The 20,683-nt window shown below is 40.7% G+C and overlaps 1 protein-coding gene across 2 annotated transcripts in view; it reads left to right on the forward strand.

Annotated features, from left to right (window-relative positions):
• Nucleotides 1–20,039, forward strand: part of LOC124151411 — a 34,905-nt gene extending 14,866 nt beyond the window's left edge. Inside the window, exons 15-23 of one of the 2 annotated variants that reach the window (XM_048390975.1) lie at nt 103–175; nt 383–432; nt 677–734; nt 1,154–1,338; nt 2,265–2,325; nt 2,840–2,943; nt 3,284–3,347; nt 4,909–4,965; nt 18,530–20,039. In XM_048390975.1, the coding sequence (XP_048246932.1) occupies nt 103–175; nt 383–432; nt 677–734; nt 1,154–1,338; nt 2,265–2,325; nt 2,840–2,943; nt 3,284–3,347; nt 4,909–4,965; nt 18,530–19,209 (1,332 nt within the window). In that variant the 3' untranslated portion in view covers nt 19,210–20,039. The remainder of the gene's footprint in view (nt 1–102; nt 176–382; nt 433–676; nt 735–1,153; nt 1,339–2,264; nt 2,326–2,839; nt 2,944–3,283; nt 3,348–4,908; nt 4,966–18,529) is intronic. The other variant, XM_048390976.1, reaches the window with a different exon arrangement.
• The last annotated feature ends 644 nt before the right edge of the window (nt 20,040–20,683 follow it).

The following is a 20,683-nucleotide window of genomic DNA, read 5'->3' on the forward strand; positions in this document are numbered from 1 at the left end:
AAACTGATCATGGCGATAAGATGCATAACATGCATAGTTCATATAGTGGTTGATAGTGACACGGATCAAAGCAAAGACGTTTAAAATTGAAACTAATTTCAGGAGAAGCTGAACGATATCCACACTGAGGACAGGCCGGAACTCCAGGACACAGATGTTCGCAAGGCAGAGAGTCGTAAGCATCTGTCTCAATTAACCAACTAAATCAGATTTTATTATCATTTATGAACAAATCAAGATTTTGTTTCTCTACAATAGTGGTAAAACCTTTTCTAATACGAATTATAGTGTTAATTTCAGCACAGGGAACTTCATATATTCAGTCAGTCACGTGAAAACATATCCATTGTTGTATATATTACAGTAATTGTTTCTTCTCCAGGTATGCAAGAGATTGAATTTCTTAATGAAGAATTGGGCAGATTAAAATCGGTAACCATTTCCATATTCTTACACTCTTTAAGAATTTTACAATCTTACCCATACAAGAAACATTATTTTTAGGTCGATTGTTCAAACTACTACCTTTATGTCAGTTGTTTTAACTGATAATCAACTTTTACATCATCTTCAACTGAGAAATGTGATGAGACTAAACCTATAATCTTGGTCGAAACGATGAGGCTGGTGAATCTAATGCTACTTTCACTGCTACTGAAAGTTCATTTGGTTTCAGAACAGAGATCACAAAACGAGACAACTCGACAAACTACAAACTGATTGTTGGACACACGGCAAGTGTAAATTTACTTAGGGCAGGACATGCTTTTCCTCTTCGTGAATTGACACTGGTTATTCCCTGGCGTTATTATTTTATATCATATTAACAGAGGTCTTTCATAATATGCATCAACATGTTTCACAAGAGGACCTGACTAATTTCCCAAAGTGTTACCCTAATATATTGGTACAAGTAAGAGAAAACGACGCAATTTGTAACGCAAAATACTATTGAGATACATTCTGAACATGTATTTAGCACTTTGTCATGAAGTACGGAGCGATAACGACATGAATATTCTAATGGTGAATTAGCTTGAGTCCGGTTGTATATTCCTTTAGTTTAATAAAAATGTATCTGAGGAGAAAAACAGCTTAAGATGCGCCATGTGTCTAGTAACACATGTTATGAATAATACCTTGTATCCTCCAGTTGAGTGGCAGAACTCTATTGACTACTTGATGAGGTACCCGGAAGTTCTATCCCTGTTTATTGTACAGCTACCAGGACTGGACAGTGTCAGCATTTTCCATCGAGAAGACCAAGATGAAAGCAACTTGCAAAGAAGAATGACACACAGACAAAATACAGTCTTCACGAAAGACTCAAAGCAGAAGGTAACAATTGCCTTCTTTTAACACGCTTCAATATGTTCATATACAGGCTAACGTGTATTGGTTATATATTTGTTGTTTTTCGCTGCTGTAAGAAATATTTCAACTCTATCATGGTGCTTGTTAGTGTATGATGCAACACAATCAACCAACGGAAGGGTCAATGTGTTAAGCGTGAGAACAGTCTTTAAGGATAGCAGAATATGATTAATTTTATATTGAGATTCCAACTGAGTTAAAAGTGTCTTGGTGGCTATTCCAATGTCCTGTTATTTAGGATTTGTGACTTATGATTAAGTTGTATCGGGCATTGGTGTCAGTTATACTATTCTAGCTGCATCTGTAGGCAAAAATATGTGAACGTATATCACCCATACCAGTGATACATTGTATATTCAATAATTGGTTACCCAGATTTTTCACAACACAATAACAACAGCTGATTTTAACAGCAACCTATACCAAACATTAGACTCAACCATGTGAATTCACACATAATCAGTTTCTTGGTTTGTCAGCGCAATACCTGTTTTCGTGGGTTTCAGTGATCAGGTAAACGTCTAAGACTTGCATCAGTTCCAGCATTCCTCCCACATCATCAACCTGACAGACTGTAATACAACATAAATACTATTTAAGGCGGTGTTCGGCTATATTCACTTATCCACTCACTCACTCATTCTTATGTTTAATATTGTCATGGAAGAATTGAGATAAAAACATTTAATGTAGAGCTATGTTAGCTCTAGATTTGTGATGGGGATCAGTTGAAACTACACGATGCCAAGTGTAAATGCTTCACATACAGAACCGAGATTGCAGAGGTATGAACATGTGTACAATGTGCGAGAAGCGTCGTTTGTGATAAGAAAACAAAACCCCGAATAATTATCCTTGCATTTGTTCAGATGTTGTCTACTTTTTTACAGTTCTCTGGCGCAACATCAAAACTGGTTGTAGTGGAAAGGGAAGCTGGATACACTGCAAAAGGTATGAATGGATCATTGTCAAAGAATGGAATAAGTTTCATATCTGACTTGGCAGGCATTTTAACTAAAATCATGTCATCTTCCTGTCAGTATAGGGGCACAGGTGGCCCAGTCGTCGAAGGCGCCGCGATTCGCTGTGCAGAGTTGCGTCCCTTTGGCAAGCCAGAAACCTATGATTGTGGGTTCGAATCCCGGTTCGCCCAGATTATGTTTCTAGGTTTGTCAGCACCATACCCGTGCTCGTGGGTGGTAAACGTCTGGACCTGCATTACTTCGGGCTTTCCTCCCATATTAAGCTGACACATCGCGATAAAACTGGAATACTGTTAAAAGCGGCGTTAAATCCAACTCACTCACTCACGCCTGTCAGTATATACTGGATGTGATTAACTTGTATTTAAACACATTCTTAACATTGAAAAGTACAGCAACTTTTCAAAAGGTCTATAATCCTATCTAACACAATCATGTATCAACACATTCTCTCAACAAGTTGTGTTCTGTGTAATCTACAGATGAGTGTCACAGTCCCTACAGGTCTACAGGTCTTATTCATCTTTTGAGGAGGTACCAGCAGGGCTCCCTGAAGGAAAAAGATTTGACTACACTCACATTTAAGGTATAAATTGGGACATAAGGCGAAACACTACTGAAAAGATACTGTCGGAAATAGAAAACAGAATTTACGTTTCGACTTTAATTGTTTGCGTTAATATTTGTTTACCAATCATGGAAAAAACTAATTTACAAAGTTATTATAACCTGCAGTTTGATAAGGTTAGACAATAACAAGGAGAAAAGGACAAATGTGGAGTCTGAAGTCCAGTGGATGCGATATAGAACCAGGTGATGCCCAACAAGGCCAGGGTATTTTTAACGAACAAATATGTATGCGATGTCACACTGTGAAGCTTGTCACTGGCTCTGAACGCCCTAACGTACTCTTCAATGTTTTCTAGGTGATGACAGAAGACGAGCAGCGACTCGCGGATCTGACGGCAAAGAATGCCTCCTTGGAAAAGGGTTTGTAGATTCTATGTAGCTGTATATTCAGATTATTCATAGTATACCTTGAATAATTCTTTTATGTGGCACCTTGAACCATATATTTACGTGTATGTCAAATGTGGAGTTTAAATGTTAATATCGCTATACCCACACAAAACATGTAATTAGAACAGTATCCTATCATTAAAAACGGATGGCAATGATATGTTTTACGCCGTTTTAAGCAAAAGGGCGTGTAAATCGCGAATGCTTATATTCAAGCAATAATAGTAACTGCTCTTCATATAAAGTTAAATAAAATTAAATTTATAATGCATCTTTCAAAAGATATTCATGAACATCCCCTCAACATTAAGATGCACGGCGCACGATTTGAATGTTTGCGTGTTTGTTGGAAGCCTGCTACTCACACAATGCAAACAGCACACACTGATTGTTAGCTAACAAGTGCTCATAAAAAACACTTTTATCTTACCGTAAATAACCCTTGCCCAGTGCCACGGTTTGTCCAAAATCGAAGCAACCGTTTGAGGGAGCACAACATCCGGCCCCGACATCCAGCGACACGCCCACTTTTGTTTCCACGTCATCGTCAGGCACGTCTAGCTTGGTGTAGACAGCATCTGAGGTTCAGAAGACAGGCTTGGGACAGTATACTTGTTTACAATATGAGTCCAGGTTACATCTGGATAGCTCCGATGGTCGTGCACCCAATCGTAACTCACATTTATAAATTGTCATTGCAAGAGAATAACTAGCCTAGGTTTTCTGCCGAAACAGATTCCACTCGGCGTAAAGGGAAAATAGCTGAGGAAAACCTTCTCTTGAACGCCGTGCACGACCATGGGAGCTATCCAAATCAATCCCGGATATGTGAACAGTATACTGTCCAAGGCTTGTAACGCTTGCGTTACTCAACGTCGTCGGTTTGGGGGCATAAGTGTAATGGTATGGGTTGCCATCACAACTTATGTTAGAACACAACTTATCATAGTTAATGGCAAATTGCGTAACCTACGGAACGACATCGTTCGAGACCATTCTCTTCCATTTTGTTCGCAAATGCAGGGACGTAACGTCGATTTGCAGAAGGATAATACACACCAATATGTTGCAGTGTCGCAACGGTCATTTTGAAGCGGCATAGCATTTCTGTGCTGCCATGGCTTGCTGTTTCTCCAGATCTCAAGCCAATATAACATGTATGAATTGAGAATGAACGACACCTACGGCAGCTCAATTGGACCAGTTAACGCCATGTGGGGAATCAAACCCGGCTCGTCTTCGTGAGGAGAGAATGAAATAAGCACCAGGCTATCCTACCGCTCACTGTTGCATGGTAGATCGTTCATAAAGTAGCATGCATGGCTTTATCGAGCACAACACGCTGATTGATGTCTTTGTTCAAGGGACGAGCTGTTTAACGTCGGCTTGTCGGAATCTTTGAAAACATGTATAACGGAACATATATCATGATTAATGTCTCATAGAAAAGTTCCAATTTGTGAAGCTCAATTTATCGGTTACTTCTCTCAGTTGTTCAAGAGGAATTGTAAAATTGTAATTTACTTTTCAGATTTTGGAAGCACTGTACATATTGTTGGAGCTGAATGCCTGCCTGAAGCTATCTCATGTAAGTATTTCCTGGAGTGAGTGAGTGAGTGATGCCAATCACTGATCTCAGTATTCATAGACTCCCTACTGACAATCACTGATCTAAGTATTCATAGATTCAGTACTGCCAGTCACTGATCTCAGTATTCATATATTCAGTACTGACAGTCACTGACTTCAGTATGCATAGACTCCCTACTGGCAGTCAATGATCTCACTATTCACAGATTCAGTACTGTCAGTCAATGCCCTCAGTATTCATAGACTCCCTGCTGACAGTCACTGACCTCAGTATTCATTGATTCAGTAGAAACGGTCTCTGATCTCAAAATTCATAGATTCAGTACTGACAGTCACTGATCTCAGTATTCATAGACTCCCTGCTGACAGTCACTGGCCTCAGTATTCATTGATTCAGTAGAAACGGTCACTGATCTCAATATTCATAGATTCAGTACTGACAGTTACTGACCTCAATATTGATAGATTCACTACTGACAGGCACTGATCTCAGTATTCATAGACTCAGTACTGACAGTCGCTGATCTCAATATTGATAGATTCAGTACTGACAGTCACTGATCTCAGCATTCATAGATTCAATACTGACAGTCACTGACCTCAATATTCATAGATTCAGTACTGACAGTCACTGATCTCAGCATCCATAGATTCAGTACTGACAGTCACTGACCTCAGTATTCATAGAATCAGTAGAAACGGTCACAAACCTCAGTATTCATAGATTCAATACTGACAGTCACTGATCTCAACATTCATAGATTCAGTACTCACAGTCACAGACATCAGTATTCATAGATTCCCTACATACAGTCACTGACCTCAGTATTCACAGATTCAATACTGACAGTCACTGACCTCAGTATTCATAGACTTCCTACTGACAGTCACTGATCTCAGTATTCATAGGTTCAATATTGACAGTCAATGACCTCAGTATTCACAGATTCAATACTGACAGTCAATGACCTCAGTATTCATAGATTCAGTACTTACAGTCACTGACCTCAGTATTCAAAGATTCAGTAAAAACGGTCACTGACTTCAGTATTCATGATTCAGTACTGACAGTCACCGATCTCAGCATTCATAGACCTCAATATTCATAGACTCCCTACTGACAGTCACTGACCTCAGTATTCATAGACTCCCTACTGACAGTCACTGATCTCAGTATTCATAGGTTCAGTACTGACAGTCACTGACCTCAGTATTCATTGATTCAGTAGAAACGGTCACTGATCTCAATATTCATAGATTCAGTACTGACAGTCACTGACCTCAGTATGCATAGACTCCCTACTGGCAGTCACTGATCTCAGTATTCATAGGTTCAGTACTGACAGTCACTGACCTCAGTAATCATAGACTCCCTGCTGACAGTCACTGACCTCAGTATTCATTGATTCAGTAGAAACGGTCATTGATCTCAATATTCATAGATTCAGTACTGACAGTAACTGACCTCAGTATTCATTGATTCAGTAGAAACGGTCACTGATCTTAATATTAATAGATTCAGTACTGACAGTCACCGATCTCAGTATTCATAGACTCCCTTCTGACAGTCACCGATCTCAGTATTCATAGATTCAGTACTGACAGTCACCGATCTCAGTATTCATAGACTCACTACCGACAGTCACTGATCTCAGTATTCATAGATTCACTACCGACAGTCACTGATCTCAGTACTCATAGACTCGCTACCGACAGTCACTGATCTCAGTATTCATAGATTCAGTACTGACAGTCACTGATCTCAGTATTCATAGATTCACTACCGACAGTCACTGATCTCAGTATTCATAGACTCCCTTCTGACAGTCACCGATCTCAGTATTCATAGATTCAGTACTGACAGTCACCGATCTCAGTATTCATAGACTCCCTTCTGACAGTCACCGATCTCAGTATTCATAGATTCAGTACTGACAGTCACCGATCTCAGTATTCATAGACTCCCTACTGACAATCACTGATCTCAGTGTTCATAGACTCCCTTCTGACAGTCACTGACCTCAGTATTCATAGACTCACAACCGACAGTCACTGATCTCAGTATTCATAGACTCACTACTGACAGTCACTGATCTCAGTATTCATAGACTCCCTTCTGACAGTCACCGATCTCAGTATTCATAGATTCAGTACTGACAGTCACCGATCTCAGTATTCATAGACTCACTACCGACAGTCACTGATCTCAGTATTCATAGATTCACTATCGACAGTCACTGATCTCAGTATTCATAGATTCAGTACCGACAGTCACTGATCTCAGTATTCATAGATTCACGACCGACAGTCACTGATCTCAGTATTGATAGAATCACTACCGACAGTCACTGATCTCAGTATTCATAGACTCCCTTCTGACAGTCACCGATCTCAGTATTCATAGATTCAGTACTGACAGTCACTGATCTCAGTATTCATAGATTCACTACCGATAGTCACTGATCTCAGTATTCATAGACTCACTACCGGCAGTCACTGATCTCAGTATTCATAGACTCGCTACTGACAGTCACTGACCTCAGTATTCATTGATTCAGTAGAAACGGTCACTGATCTCACTATTCATAGATTCAGTACTGACAGTCACTGACCTCAGTATTCATAGATTCCCTACCGACAGTCACTGACCTCAGTATTCATAGACTCACTACCGACAGTCACTGATCTCAGTATTCATAGACTCCCTTCTGACAGTCACCGATCTGAGTATTCATAGATTCAGTACTGACAGTCACCGATCTCAGTATTCATAGACTCCCTTCTGACAGTCACCGATCTCAGTATTCATAGATTCAGTACTGACAGTCACTGATCTCAGTATTCATAGATTCACTACCGATAGTCACCAATCTCAGTATTCATAGACTCACTACCGACAGTCACTGATCTCAGTATTCATAGACTCGCTACTGACAGTCACTGACCTCAGTATTCATTGATTCAGTAGAAACGGTCACTGATCTCACTATTCATAGATTCAGTACTGACAGTCACTGACCTCACTATTCATAGATTCAGTACTGACAGTCACTGACCTCAGTATTCATTGATTCAGTAGAAACGGTCACTGATCTCAATATTCATAGATTCAGTACTGACAGTCACTGATCTCAGTATTCATAGGTTCAATACTGACAGTCACTGACCTCAATATTCATAGATTCATAGAGCTGTTTAACGTCGGCTTGTCGGAATCTTTCAAAACATGTATAACAGAACATATCTCATGATTAATGTCACATAGGAAAGTTCCAATTTGTGAAGCTCAATTTATCGGTTTATCAGTATTCATAGACTCGGTACCGACAGTCACTGATCTCAGTATTCATAGACTCGCTACCGACAATCACTGATCTCAGTATTCATAGATTCAGTACTGACAGTCACCGAACTCAGTTTTCATAGACTCACTACCGACAGTCACTGATCTCAGTATTCATAGATTCACTACCGACAGTCACTGATCTCAGTATTCATAGACTCGCTACTGACAGTCACTGACCTCAGTATTCATTGATTCAGTAGAAACGGTCACTGATCTCACTATTCATAGATTCAGTACTGACAGTCACTGACCTCACTATTCATAGATTCAGTACTGACAGTCACTGACCTCAGTATTCATTGATTCAGTAGAAACGGTCACTGATCTCAGTATTCATTGATTCAGTAGAAACGGCCACTGATCTCAATATTCATAGATTCAGTACTGACAGTCACTGACCTCAATATTCATAGATTCATAGAGCTGTTTAACGTCGGCTTGTCGGAATCTTTCAAAACATGTATAACAGAACATATCTCATGATTAATGTCACATAGGAAAGTTCCAATTTGTGAAGCTCAATTTATCGGTTTATCAGTATTCATAGACTCGGTACCGACAGTCACTGATCTCAGTATTCATAGACTCGCTACCGACAATCACTGATCTCAGTATTCATAGATTCAGTACTGACAGTCACCGAACTCAGTTTTCATAGACTCACTACCGACAGTCACTGATCTCAGTATTCATAGATTCACTACCGACAGTCACTGATCTCAGTATTCATAGATTCACTACCGACAGTCACTGATCTCAGTATTCATAGATTCACTACCGACAGTCACTCATCTCAGTATTCATAGACTCACTACCGACAGTCACTGATCTCAGTATTCATAGATTCACTACCGACAGTCACTGATCTCAGTATTCATAGACTCCCTACCGACAGCCAATGACCTCAGTATTCATAGATTCTGTACTGACAGTCACTGATCTCAGTATTCATATACTCCCTTCTGACAGTCACCGATCTCAGTATTCATAGATTCAGTACTGACAGTCACCGATCTCAGTATTCATAGACTCACTACCGACAGTCACTGATCTCAGTATTCATAGATTCACTACCGACAGTCACTGATCTCACTATTCATAGATTCAGTACCGACAGTCACTGATCTCAGTATTCATAGATTCACTACCGACAGTCACTGATCTCAGTATTCATAGAATCACTACCGATAGTCACTGATCTCAGTATTCATAGACTCCCTTCTGACAGTCACCGATCTCAGTATTCATAGATTCAGTACTGACAGTCACCGATCTCAGTATTCATAGACTCCCTTCTGACAGTCACCGATCTCAGTATTGATAGATTCAGTACTGACAGTCACCGATCTCAGTTTTCATAGACTGACTACCGACAGTCACTGATCTCAGTATTCATAGATTCAATACCGACAGTCACTGATCTCAGTATTCATAAACTCCCTACTGACAGTCACTGATCTAAGTATTCATAGACTCGCTACCGACAGTCACTGATCTCAGTATTCATAGACTCGCTACCGACAGTCACTGATCTCAGTATTCATAGACTCGCGACCGACAGTCACTGATCTCAGTATTCTTAGACTCACTACCGACAGTCACTGATCTCAGTATTCATAGACTCGCTACCGACAGTCACTGATCTCAGTATTCATAGACTCGCTACCGACAGTCACTGATCTCAGTATTCATAGACTCCCTACTGACAGTCACTGATCTCAGTATTCATAGACTCACTACCGACAGTCACTGATTTCAGTATTCATAGACTCTCTACCGACAGTCACCGATCTGAGTATTCATAGATTCAGTACTGACAGTCACCGATCTCAGTATTCATAGACTCCCTTCTGACAGTCACCGATCTGAGTATTCAGAGATTCAGTACTGACAGTCACTGACCTCAGTATTCATAGACTTCCTACTGACAGTCACTGATCTCAGTATTCATAGATTCAATACTGACGGTCAATGACCTCAGTATTCACAGATTCAATACTGACAGTCAATGACCTCAGTATTCATAGATTCAGTACTTACAGTCACTGACCTCAGTATTCAAAGATTCTGTAAAAACGGTCACTGACTTCGGTATTCATATATTCAGTACTGACAGTCACCGATCTCAGCATTCATAGACCTCAATATTCATATACTCCCTACTGACAGTCACTGATCTCATTTATAGGTTCAGTACTGACAGTCACTGACCTCAGTATTCATTGATTCAGTAGAAACGGTCACTGATCTCAATATTCATAGATTCAGTACTGACAGTCACTGACTTCAGTATGCATAGACTCCCTACTGGCAGTCACTCATCTCACTATTCACAGATTCAGTACTGACAGTCACTGACCTCAGTAATCATAGACTCCCTGCTGACAGTCACTGACCTCAGTATTCATTGATTCAGTACAAACGGTCACTCATCTCAATATTCATAGATTCAGTACTGACAGTAACTGATCTCAGTATTCATTGATTCAGTAGAAACGGTCACTGATCTCAATATTCATAGATTTAGTACTGACAGTCACTGACCTCAATATTGATAGATTCACTACCGACAGTCACCGATCTCAGTATTCAAAGACTCCCTTCTGACAGTCACCGATCTCAGTATTCATAGATTCAGTAGTGACAGTCACCGATCTCAGAATTCATAGACTCCCTTCTGACAGTCACCGATCTCAGTATTCATAGATTCAGTACTGACAGTCACAGATCTCAGTATTCATAGACTCACTACCGACAGTCACTGATCTCAGTATTCATAGATTCACTACCGACAGTCACTGATCTCAGTATTCATAGAATCGCTACCGACAGTCACCGATCTCAGCATTCATAGATTCAGTACTGACAGTCACTGATCTCAGTATTCATAGATTCACTACCGACAGTCACTGATCTCAGTATTCATAGACTCACTACCGACAGTCACTGATCTCAGTATTCATAGACTCCCTTCTGACAGTCACCGATCTCAGTATTCATAGATTCAGTACTGACAGTCACCGATCTCAGTATTCATAGACTCCCTTCTGACAGTCACCGATCTCAGTATTCATAGATTCAGTACTGACAGTCACCGATCTCAGTATTCATAGACTCACTACCGACAGTCACTGATCTCAGTATTCATAGACTCCCTTCTGACAGTCACCGATCTGAGTATTCATAGATTCAGTACTGACAGTCACCGATCTCAGTATTCATAGACTCCCTTCTGACAGTCACCGATCTCAGTATTCATAGATTCAGTACTGACAGTCTCCGATCTCAGTATTCATAGACTCACTACCGACAGTCACTGATCTCAGTATTCATAGATTCACTACCGACAGTCACTGATCTCAGTATTCATAGATTCAGTACCGACAGTCACTGATCTCAGTATTCTTAGATTCACGACCGACCGTCACTGATCTCAGTATTCATAGAATCACTACCGACAGTCACTGATCTCAGTATTCATAGACTCCCTTCTGACAGTCACCGATCTCAGTATTCATAGATTCAGTACTGACAGTCACTGATCTCAGTATTCATAGATTCACTACCGATAGTCACCAATCTCAGTATTCATAGACTCACTACCGACAGTCACTGATCTCAGTATTCATAGACTCGCTACTGACAGTCACTGACCTCAGTATTCATTGATTCAGTAGAAACGGTCACTGTTCTCACTATTCATAGATTCAGTACTGACAGTCACTGACCTCACTATTCATAGATTCCCTGCTGACAGTCACTGACCTCAGTATTCATTGATTCAGTAGAAACGGTCACTGATCTCAATATTCATAGATTCAGTACTGACAGTCACTGATCTCAGTATTCAAAGGTTCAATACTGACAGTCACTGACCTCAGTATTCATTGATTCAGTAGAAACGGCCACTGATCTCAATATTCATAGATTCAGTACTGACAGTCACTGACCTCAATATTCATAGATTCATAGAGCTGTTTAACGTCGGCTTGTCGGAATCTTTCAAAACATGTATAACAGAACATATCTCATGATTAATGTCACATAGGAAAGTTCCAATTTGTGAAGCTCAATTTATCGGTTTATCAGTATTCATAGACTCGCTACCGACAGTCACTGATCTCAGTATTCATAGACTCGCTACCGACAGTCACTGATCTCAGTATTCATAGATTCAGTACTGACAGTCACCGAACTCAGTTTTCATAGACTCACTACCGACAGTCACTGATCTCAGTATTCATAGATTCAGTACTGACAGTCACTGATCTCAGTATTCATAGATTCACTACCGACAGTCACTGATCTCAGTATTCATAGACTCACTACCGACAGTCACTGATCTCAGTATTCATAGATTCACTACCGACAGTCACTGATCTCAGTATTCATAGACTCCCTACCGACAGTCACTGACCTCAGTATTCATAGATTTAGTACTGACCTTCACTGAACTCAGTATTCATAGACTCCCTTCTGACAGTCACCGATCTCAGTATTCATAGATTAAGTACTGACAGTCACCGATCTCAGTATTCATAGATTCAATACCGACAGTCACTGATCTCAGTATCCATAGACTCGCTACCGACAGTCACTGATCTCAGTATTCATAGACTCCCTACTGACAGTCACTGATCTCAGTATTCATAGACTCGCTACCGACAGTCACTGATCTCAGTATTCATAGACTCCCTACTGACAGTCACTGATCTCAGTATTCATAGACTCTCTACCGAAAGTCACTGATCTCAGTTTTCATAGACTCGCTACCGACAGTCACCGATCTGAGTATTTATAGATTCAGTACTGACAGTCACTGATCTCAGTATTCATAGACTCCCTTCTGACAGTCACCGATCTCAGTATTCATAGATTCAGTACTGACAGTCACTGACCTCAGTATTCATAGACTTCCTACTGACAGTCACTGATCTCAGTATTCATAGGTTCAATACTGACAGTCAATGACCTCAGTATTCATAGATTCAGTACTTACAGTCACTGATCTGAGTATTCAAAGATTCAGTAAAAACGGTCACTGACTTTAGTATTCATATATTCAGTACTGACAGTCACCGATCTCAGCATTCATAGACCTCAATATTCATAGACTCCCTACTGACAGTCACTGACCTCAGTATTCATAGACTCCCTACAGACAGTCACTGATCTCAGTATTCATAGGTTCAGTACTGACAGTCACTGACCTCAGTATTCATTGATTCAGTAGAAACGGTCACTGATCTCAATATTCATAGATTCAGTACTGACAGTCACTGACTTCAGTATGCATAGACTCCCTACTGGCAGTCACTGATCTCACTATTCACAGATTGAGTAGAAACGGTCACTGATCTCAATAATCATAGATTCAGTACTGACAGTCACTGACCTCAATATTGATAGATTCACTACCGACAGTCACTGATCTCAGAATTCATAGACTCCCTGCTGACAGTCACCGATCTCAGTATTCATAGATTCACTACTGACAGTCACCGATCTCAGTATTCATAGACTCACTACCGACAGTCACTGATCTCAGTATTCATAGATTCACTACCGACAGTCACTGATCTCAGTATTCATAGACTCGCTACCGACAGTCACCGATCTCAGTATTCAAAGATTCAGTACTGACAGTCACTGATCTCAGTATTCATAGATTCACTACCGACAGTCACTGATCTCAGTATTCATAGACTCCCTTCTGACAGTCACCGATCTCAGTATTCATAGATTCAGTACTGACAGTCACCGATCTCAGTATTCATAGACTCCCTTCTGACAGTCACCGATCTCAGTATTCATAGATTCAGTACTGACAGTCACTGATCTCAGTATTCATAGGTTCAGTACTGACAGTCACTGACCTCAGTATTCATTGATTCAGTAGAAACGGTCACTGATCTCAATATTCATAGATTCAGTACTGACAGTCACTGACTTCAGTATGCATAGACTCCCTACTGGCAGTCACTGATCTCACTATTCACAGATTGAGTAGAAACGGTCACTGATCTCAATATTCATAGATTCAGTACTGACAGTCACTGACCTCAATATTGATAGATTCACTACCGACAGTCACTGATCTCAGTATTCATAGACTCCCTTCTGACAGTCACCGATCTCAGTATTCATAGATTCAGTAGTGACAGTCACCGATCTCAGAATTCATAGACTCCCTGCTGACAGTCACCGATCTCAGTATTCATAGATTCACTACTGACAGTCACCGATCTCAGTATTCATAGACTCACTACCGACAGTCACTGATCTCAGTATTCATAGATTCACTACCGACAGTCACTGATCTCAGTATTCATAGACTCGCTACCGACAGTCACCGATCTCAGTATTCAAAGATTCAGTACTGACAGTCACTGATCTCAGTATTCATAGACTCACTACCGACAGTCACTGATCTCAGTATTCATAGATTCACTACTGACAGTCACTGATCTCATTATTCATAGACTCCCTTCTGACAGTCACTGACCTTAGTATTCATAGACTCGCTACCGACAGTCACTGATCTCAGTATTCATAGACTCCCTACCGACAGTCACTGATCTCAGTATTCATAGATTCAGAACTGACAGTCACTGATCTCAGTATTCATAGATTCACTACCGACAGTCACTGATCTCAGTATTCATAGACTCAGAACTGACAGTCACTGATCTCAGTATTCATAGATTCACTACCGACAGTCATTGATCTCAGTATGCATAGACTCACTACCGACAGTCACCGATCTCAGTATTCATAGACTCCCTTCTGACAGTCACCGATCTGAGTATTCATAGATTCAGTACTGACAGTCACCGATCTCAGTATTCATAGACTCCCTTCTGACAGTCACCGATCTCAGTATTCATGGATTCAGTACTGACAGTCTCCGATCTCAGTATTCATAGACTCACTATCGACAGTCACTGATCTCAGTATTCATAGATTCACTACCGACAGTCACTGATCTCAGTATTCATAGATTCAGTACCGACAGTCACTGATCTCAGTATTCATAGAATCACTACCGACAGTCACTAATCTCAGTATTCATAGACTCCCTTCTGACAGTCACCGATCTCAATATTCATAGATTCAGTACTGACAGGCACTGATCTCAGTATTCATAGATTCACTACCGATAGTCACTGATCTCAGTATTCATAGATTCACTACCGACAGTCACTGATCTCAGTATTCATAGACTCGCTACTGACAGTTACTGACCTCAGTATTCATTGATTCAGTAGGAACGGTCACTGATCTCACTATTCATAGATTCAGTACTGACAGTCACTGACCTCGGTATTCATAGATTCCCTACTGACAGTCACTGACCTCAGTATTCATTGATTCAGTAGAAACGGTCACTGATCTCAATATTCATAGATTCAGTACTGACAGTCACTGATCTCAGTATTCATAGGTTCAATACTGACAGTCACTGACCTCAGTATTCATTGATTCAGTAGAAACGGCCACTGATCTCAATATTCATAGATTCAGTACTGACAGTCACTGACCTCAATATTCATAGATTCATAGAGCTGTTTAACGTCGGCTTGTCGGAATCTTTCAAAACATGTATAACAGAACATATCTCATGATTAATGTCACATAGGAAAGTTCCAATTTGTGAAGCTCAATTTATCGGTTTATCAGTATTCATAGACTCGCTACCGACAGTCACTGATCTCAGTATTCATAGACTCGCTACCGACAGTCACTGATCTCAGTATTCATAGATTCAGTACTGACAGTCACTGATCTCAGTATTCATAGACTCACTACCGACAGTCACTGATCTCAGTATTCATAGATTCACTACCGACAGTCACTGATCTCAGTATTCATAGATTCACTACCGACAGTCACTGATCTCAGTATTCATAGATTCACTACCGACAGTCACTGATCTCAGTATTCATAGACTCACTACCGACAGTCACTGATCTCAGTATTCATAGACTCCCTACCGACAGTCACTGACCTCAGTATTCATAGATTTAGTACTGACAGTCACTGATCTCAGTATTCATAGACTCCCTTCTGACAGTCACCGATCTCAGTATTCATAGATTCAGTACTGACAGTCACCGATCTCAGTATTCATAGACTCACTACCGACAGTCACTGATCTCAGTATTCATAGATTCACTACCGACAGTCACTGATCTCAGTATTCATAGATTCACTACCGACAGTCACTGATCTCAGTATTCATAGATTCACTACCGACAGTCACTGATCTCAGTATTCATAGAATCACTACCGATAGTCACTGATCTCAGTATTCAAAGACTCCCTTCTGACAGTCACCGATCTCAGTATTCATAGATTTAGTACTGACAGTCACTGATCTCAGTATTCATAGACTCCCTTCTGACAGTCACCGATCTCAGTATTCATAGATTCAGTACTGACAGTCACCGATCTCAGTTTTCATAGACTCACTACCGACAGTCACTGATCTCAGTATTCATAGGCTCCCTACTGACAGTCACTGATCTCAGTATTCATAGACTCGCTACCGACAGTCACTGATCTCAGTATTCATAGACTCTCTACCGACAGTCACTGATCTCAGTTTTCATAGACTCGCTACCGACAGTCACCGATCTCAGTATTCATAGATTCAGTACTGACAGTCACCGATCTCAGTATTCATAGATTCAGTACCGACAGTCAGTGATCTCAGTATTCATAGACTCGCTACCGACAGTCACCGATCTCAGTATTCATAGATTCACTACCGACAGTCACTGATCTCAGTCTTCATAGACTCTGAACTTCTGAACGTTCGGTAATGTATAAAGAAGCAATTTGAATGCATGATAAATTCTTTCTGTGAGTGAGAAAAATGATCTTTCTGTCCCAAGTTGATCTGTACAGTGCACTGTGCAAGGCTCTCTAAAAAGTGTTGGACCCTAAACCAGTATTTTATCAATCGCACATTATTTTAGGACATACTGATGGATATTGTAAGAACGATATAACTCTGAACAAAGATATATATATGTTCTCATCAAAGGTTATTCAATTGTTTTAACATGACATTTGTTATGGATAAGACAATAGTATTACATCATCTTTTAGCCTGAAAGATCAAGCAAATATCTGAAAAAATTATTATCAATTTCACACTACCAGTGATCCATTCCTGAAATTATGGAGAATTTAGATCTATTCACAGAGGTGTTATATTTAAATATATGCATAACCTTTACACCAGTGAAGATCCGGATTTAAATAGGTCTTCCGCAACCCATGCTTGTCGCCAGAGGCGACAATGCGTGTCGTAAGAGGTGACTAACGGGATCGGGGAGTCAGGCTCTCTAACATGCTTGGTGCATGTCATCATAACCCAAATGCGAGGATCGATGCTCATGATATCAATCACTGGAATGTCTGGTCCAGACTCGATTATTTACAGGCCGCCGCCATGTAGCGGTAATATTGTTGAGTGCGGCGTTAAACAAGAAACCACTTCTTTATTGCAATAGGCCTTTTGTCATCGTTGACTGAATCTCTATACCAATTCTTGTGTAAGTACAATAATACAATCATGAATCTTATTCATTCTACACTGGAATAACTCAGAAAGCTGACGTTGTTGACGGACTTGCGACATCAATCACTGACCAGCGCTTGTGAACATTCCGCGACACACAGACTGTGACGGTGTAACGGTGAAAGTGACTGAAGCGGACATAGAATATACCTGTTCATGCGGTGGATGATGAACACAGAAATGTCAAAAATGTCCTAAAACATGAAATTTTGTGGTTTATTTTTATCTTCTTTCGTAAAAGATTCATTTAAAATCCACACACAAACCCTTTTGTTGAAAAATTCACTCACTGAGGTCGTATTTCATACACGAACATCGTCCACGTCTGGCACAATGGGGGTAAATCAAGAGTATATTGCCTTTGTTTGTGAATTATTCTATTTGTTTCTAAATGAAATGTATTTTGAATTCTCGTAGTAATAGTTTTACATTGTAATTAGCGCGCTAATATAGCGCAGTTGTGGGAGATATTCTGTGCTGATGAAAAACAGAGACGAACATTCAGCGCGCTGTTTGGAAACAAGCGAACAATCAGCCGATATTTTCAGTAAATCTCTTTCTGTGTCTCAGTTTGTAACAAACAGTGAAATAAACTTGCCACACAACAAATACAATGTTTATTTCCAGGTCCTCAACGTCACCTGGACGCGGCTCGGGCCAACACAGACTACTGCCACGTAACTACAGACGGTGAGCTGGTCAACTCGCGGCCCGCCACACAGGATGAGGGGCGGAACAGGCTACAGAAGTACCACGGGACCTGTAGCACCCCCATCCCCCTTCCTCCACCCCACTCCACCCTCAACCCCCACCCCGCCACACCCACATTCTGGGAGACAAAGACCAGGGTGCGGGTGGTGGGGGGAGTGTCGTGGCATGTCCTGGAGATGGGAGTGGGTGAGGCAGGACGGGTGGACAGTGAGTACCGTGTTTCTCTACAGCGTCGCTCCTGGTGTGTCCGTGTAGAGAGATGTGGCAGACACGGGGATTGTCTCTGTACCACGGTGTGGCGGGAGGGGGAGCAGGGCGAGTGTCACCAGAAGACCATGTCCCTCACTCGCGGCACACAGGCCAACCTCCACTATGGCGTGGTGCTGGATGTGGGGAGGGGGAGAGTGGCCTTCATTGACTTGGACAGGGGGATTGTTCTTGTCAAGTATGATGAGACGTTCCGGGAACCTCTTGTCCCCCTGTTTAGTGTTGGGTTGTCGTCATCTGGCTGCACTGTGGCGATGAGTCTGATCAGCGGGGAGGACGTCGACATGACAGACACCAAGAGGGCACTCGTCTACCAGGCGCTGAGATAGGAAATAAACTGGTTCTGTAAAGTTGTCCGTGTGACTGAGAGATTTCTATCAACTGTTTCAATGACAGGCGGGGAAAGTGAGTGAAGCGGACATAGAAGTGTTCGGTTTGTGTTCTGTTTGTTGTGCGCAAAATACAACCAAGTTCTTCACATGTCTGGTTTCACTACTTTCCTGGTTTCTCCTGGGATAGGATATTTTTTTAAATACTCACAGTAATATTGTTATGATGACATTGTTGTAGTTGCTGAAATTATGTCACAGCAACAACTTACTGAAATGTGATGTGAAACAGAAGTGAGTGCACAGATAAAATGTAAAAATTCTTTCAAAACAAGATTTCTTCTGCTTATATTGATTTAATACTATAAAAATAGTGTTTTAAATCCCCACTTGATTATTGTTATGATGAAATTATTGCTGTAGTTGCTGACATTATGCCCAGACAAAATGAGCACAGACCAAATGTAAAAAAAAAGTTCCTTCAAACAGATTTCTTCAGCCTCCATTGATTTAATGCTATAATATAATTATTTCCAAACAACACATTATGTTGTTCAGATGAGATTGTTGATGTAGTTGTGGAAACTAAACTGCCACAGAAAATGAAAGTCAACCTCCATGTTTGCATTGATGCTGGCAAAATGTTTAACAAACAAGAAATGATTATTCCACTGTGATGTACTTGATACAGGGATCCTAGTGGTGTTCTGTACCTAGTCACGTATATATGTAATTGTATATGTTTGTGTGTTTGTTTGTTTGTTTGTTGTTTAACGCCGCACTCAGCAATATTCCAGCTATATGACGGCGGTCTGTAAATAATCAAATCTGGACCAGACAATCCAGTGAGTGACATGAGCATCGATCCACGCAAGTCAGCGAGCCTGACCACCCGATCCCGTTAGTTGCCTTTTGCGACAAGCAGTCGCTTTTTATGGCAAGCATGGGTTGTTGAAGATCTATTCTACCCCGGTAATTGTATATGTATGTACATGTGTGACATGTAAATATTGAGACCACATATTTAATTCAATCTATATAGTCAATATTTATTTATTGAGGTATATAAAATACTGACCTGCGCAAAAAATGTTTGTTTAAAATTAAATTTGGTGAATATCTCAAAGTATATTGGTATCTTTCTTTTATATCTTACAGATGTATTTTACATTGTTCATAATCATGTACTTACTTGTAGTATGACTAAGAAATACATTGGCTTAGATATAATTGCGGAGATTGTAAAGATTACAGTGCCATGCAAACAAACAACATGAATCTCTATGAGGGGAGGTGAGGTGAGGTGAGGTGAGGTGAGGTGAGGTGAGGTGAGGTGAGGTGAGGTGTAATGTGGTTTAACGTCGCGTCCAAGATTATTGCACTAATACAGCGACGTGCATGCATGTGGGTGTGTGTATGTGTGGCTGCTTGTACTAGTCCGGACTGATGCAAATTTATAGTGCTTGCCCACTGA

Source organism: Haliotis rufescens, unplaced genomic scaffold (genome assembly GCF_023055435.1).
Source record: "Haliotis rufescens isolate VD_foot unplaced genomic scaffold, xgHalRufe1.0.p SCAF_9, whole genome shotgun sequence".
In the NCBI taxonomy this organism is placed as follows: domain Eukaryota; kingdom Metazoa; phylum Mollusca; class Gastropoda; order Lepetellida; family Haliotidae; genus Haliotis; species Haliotis rufescens.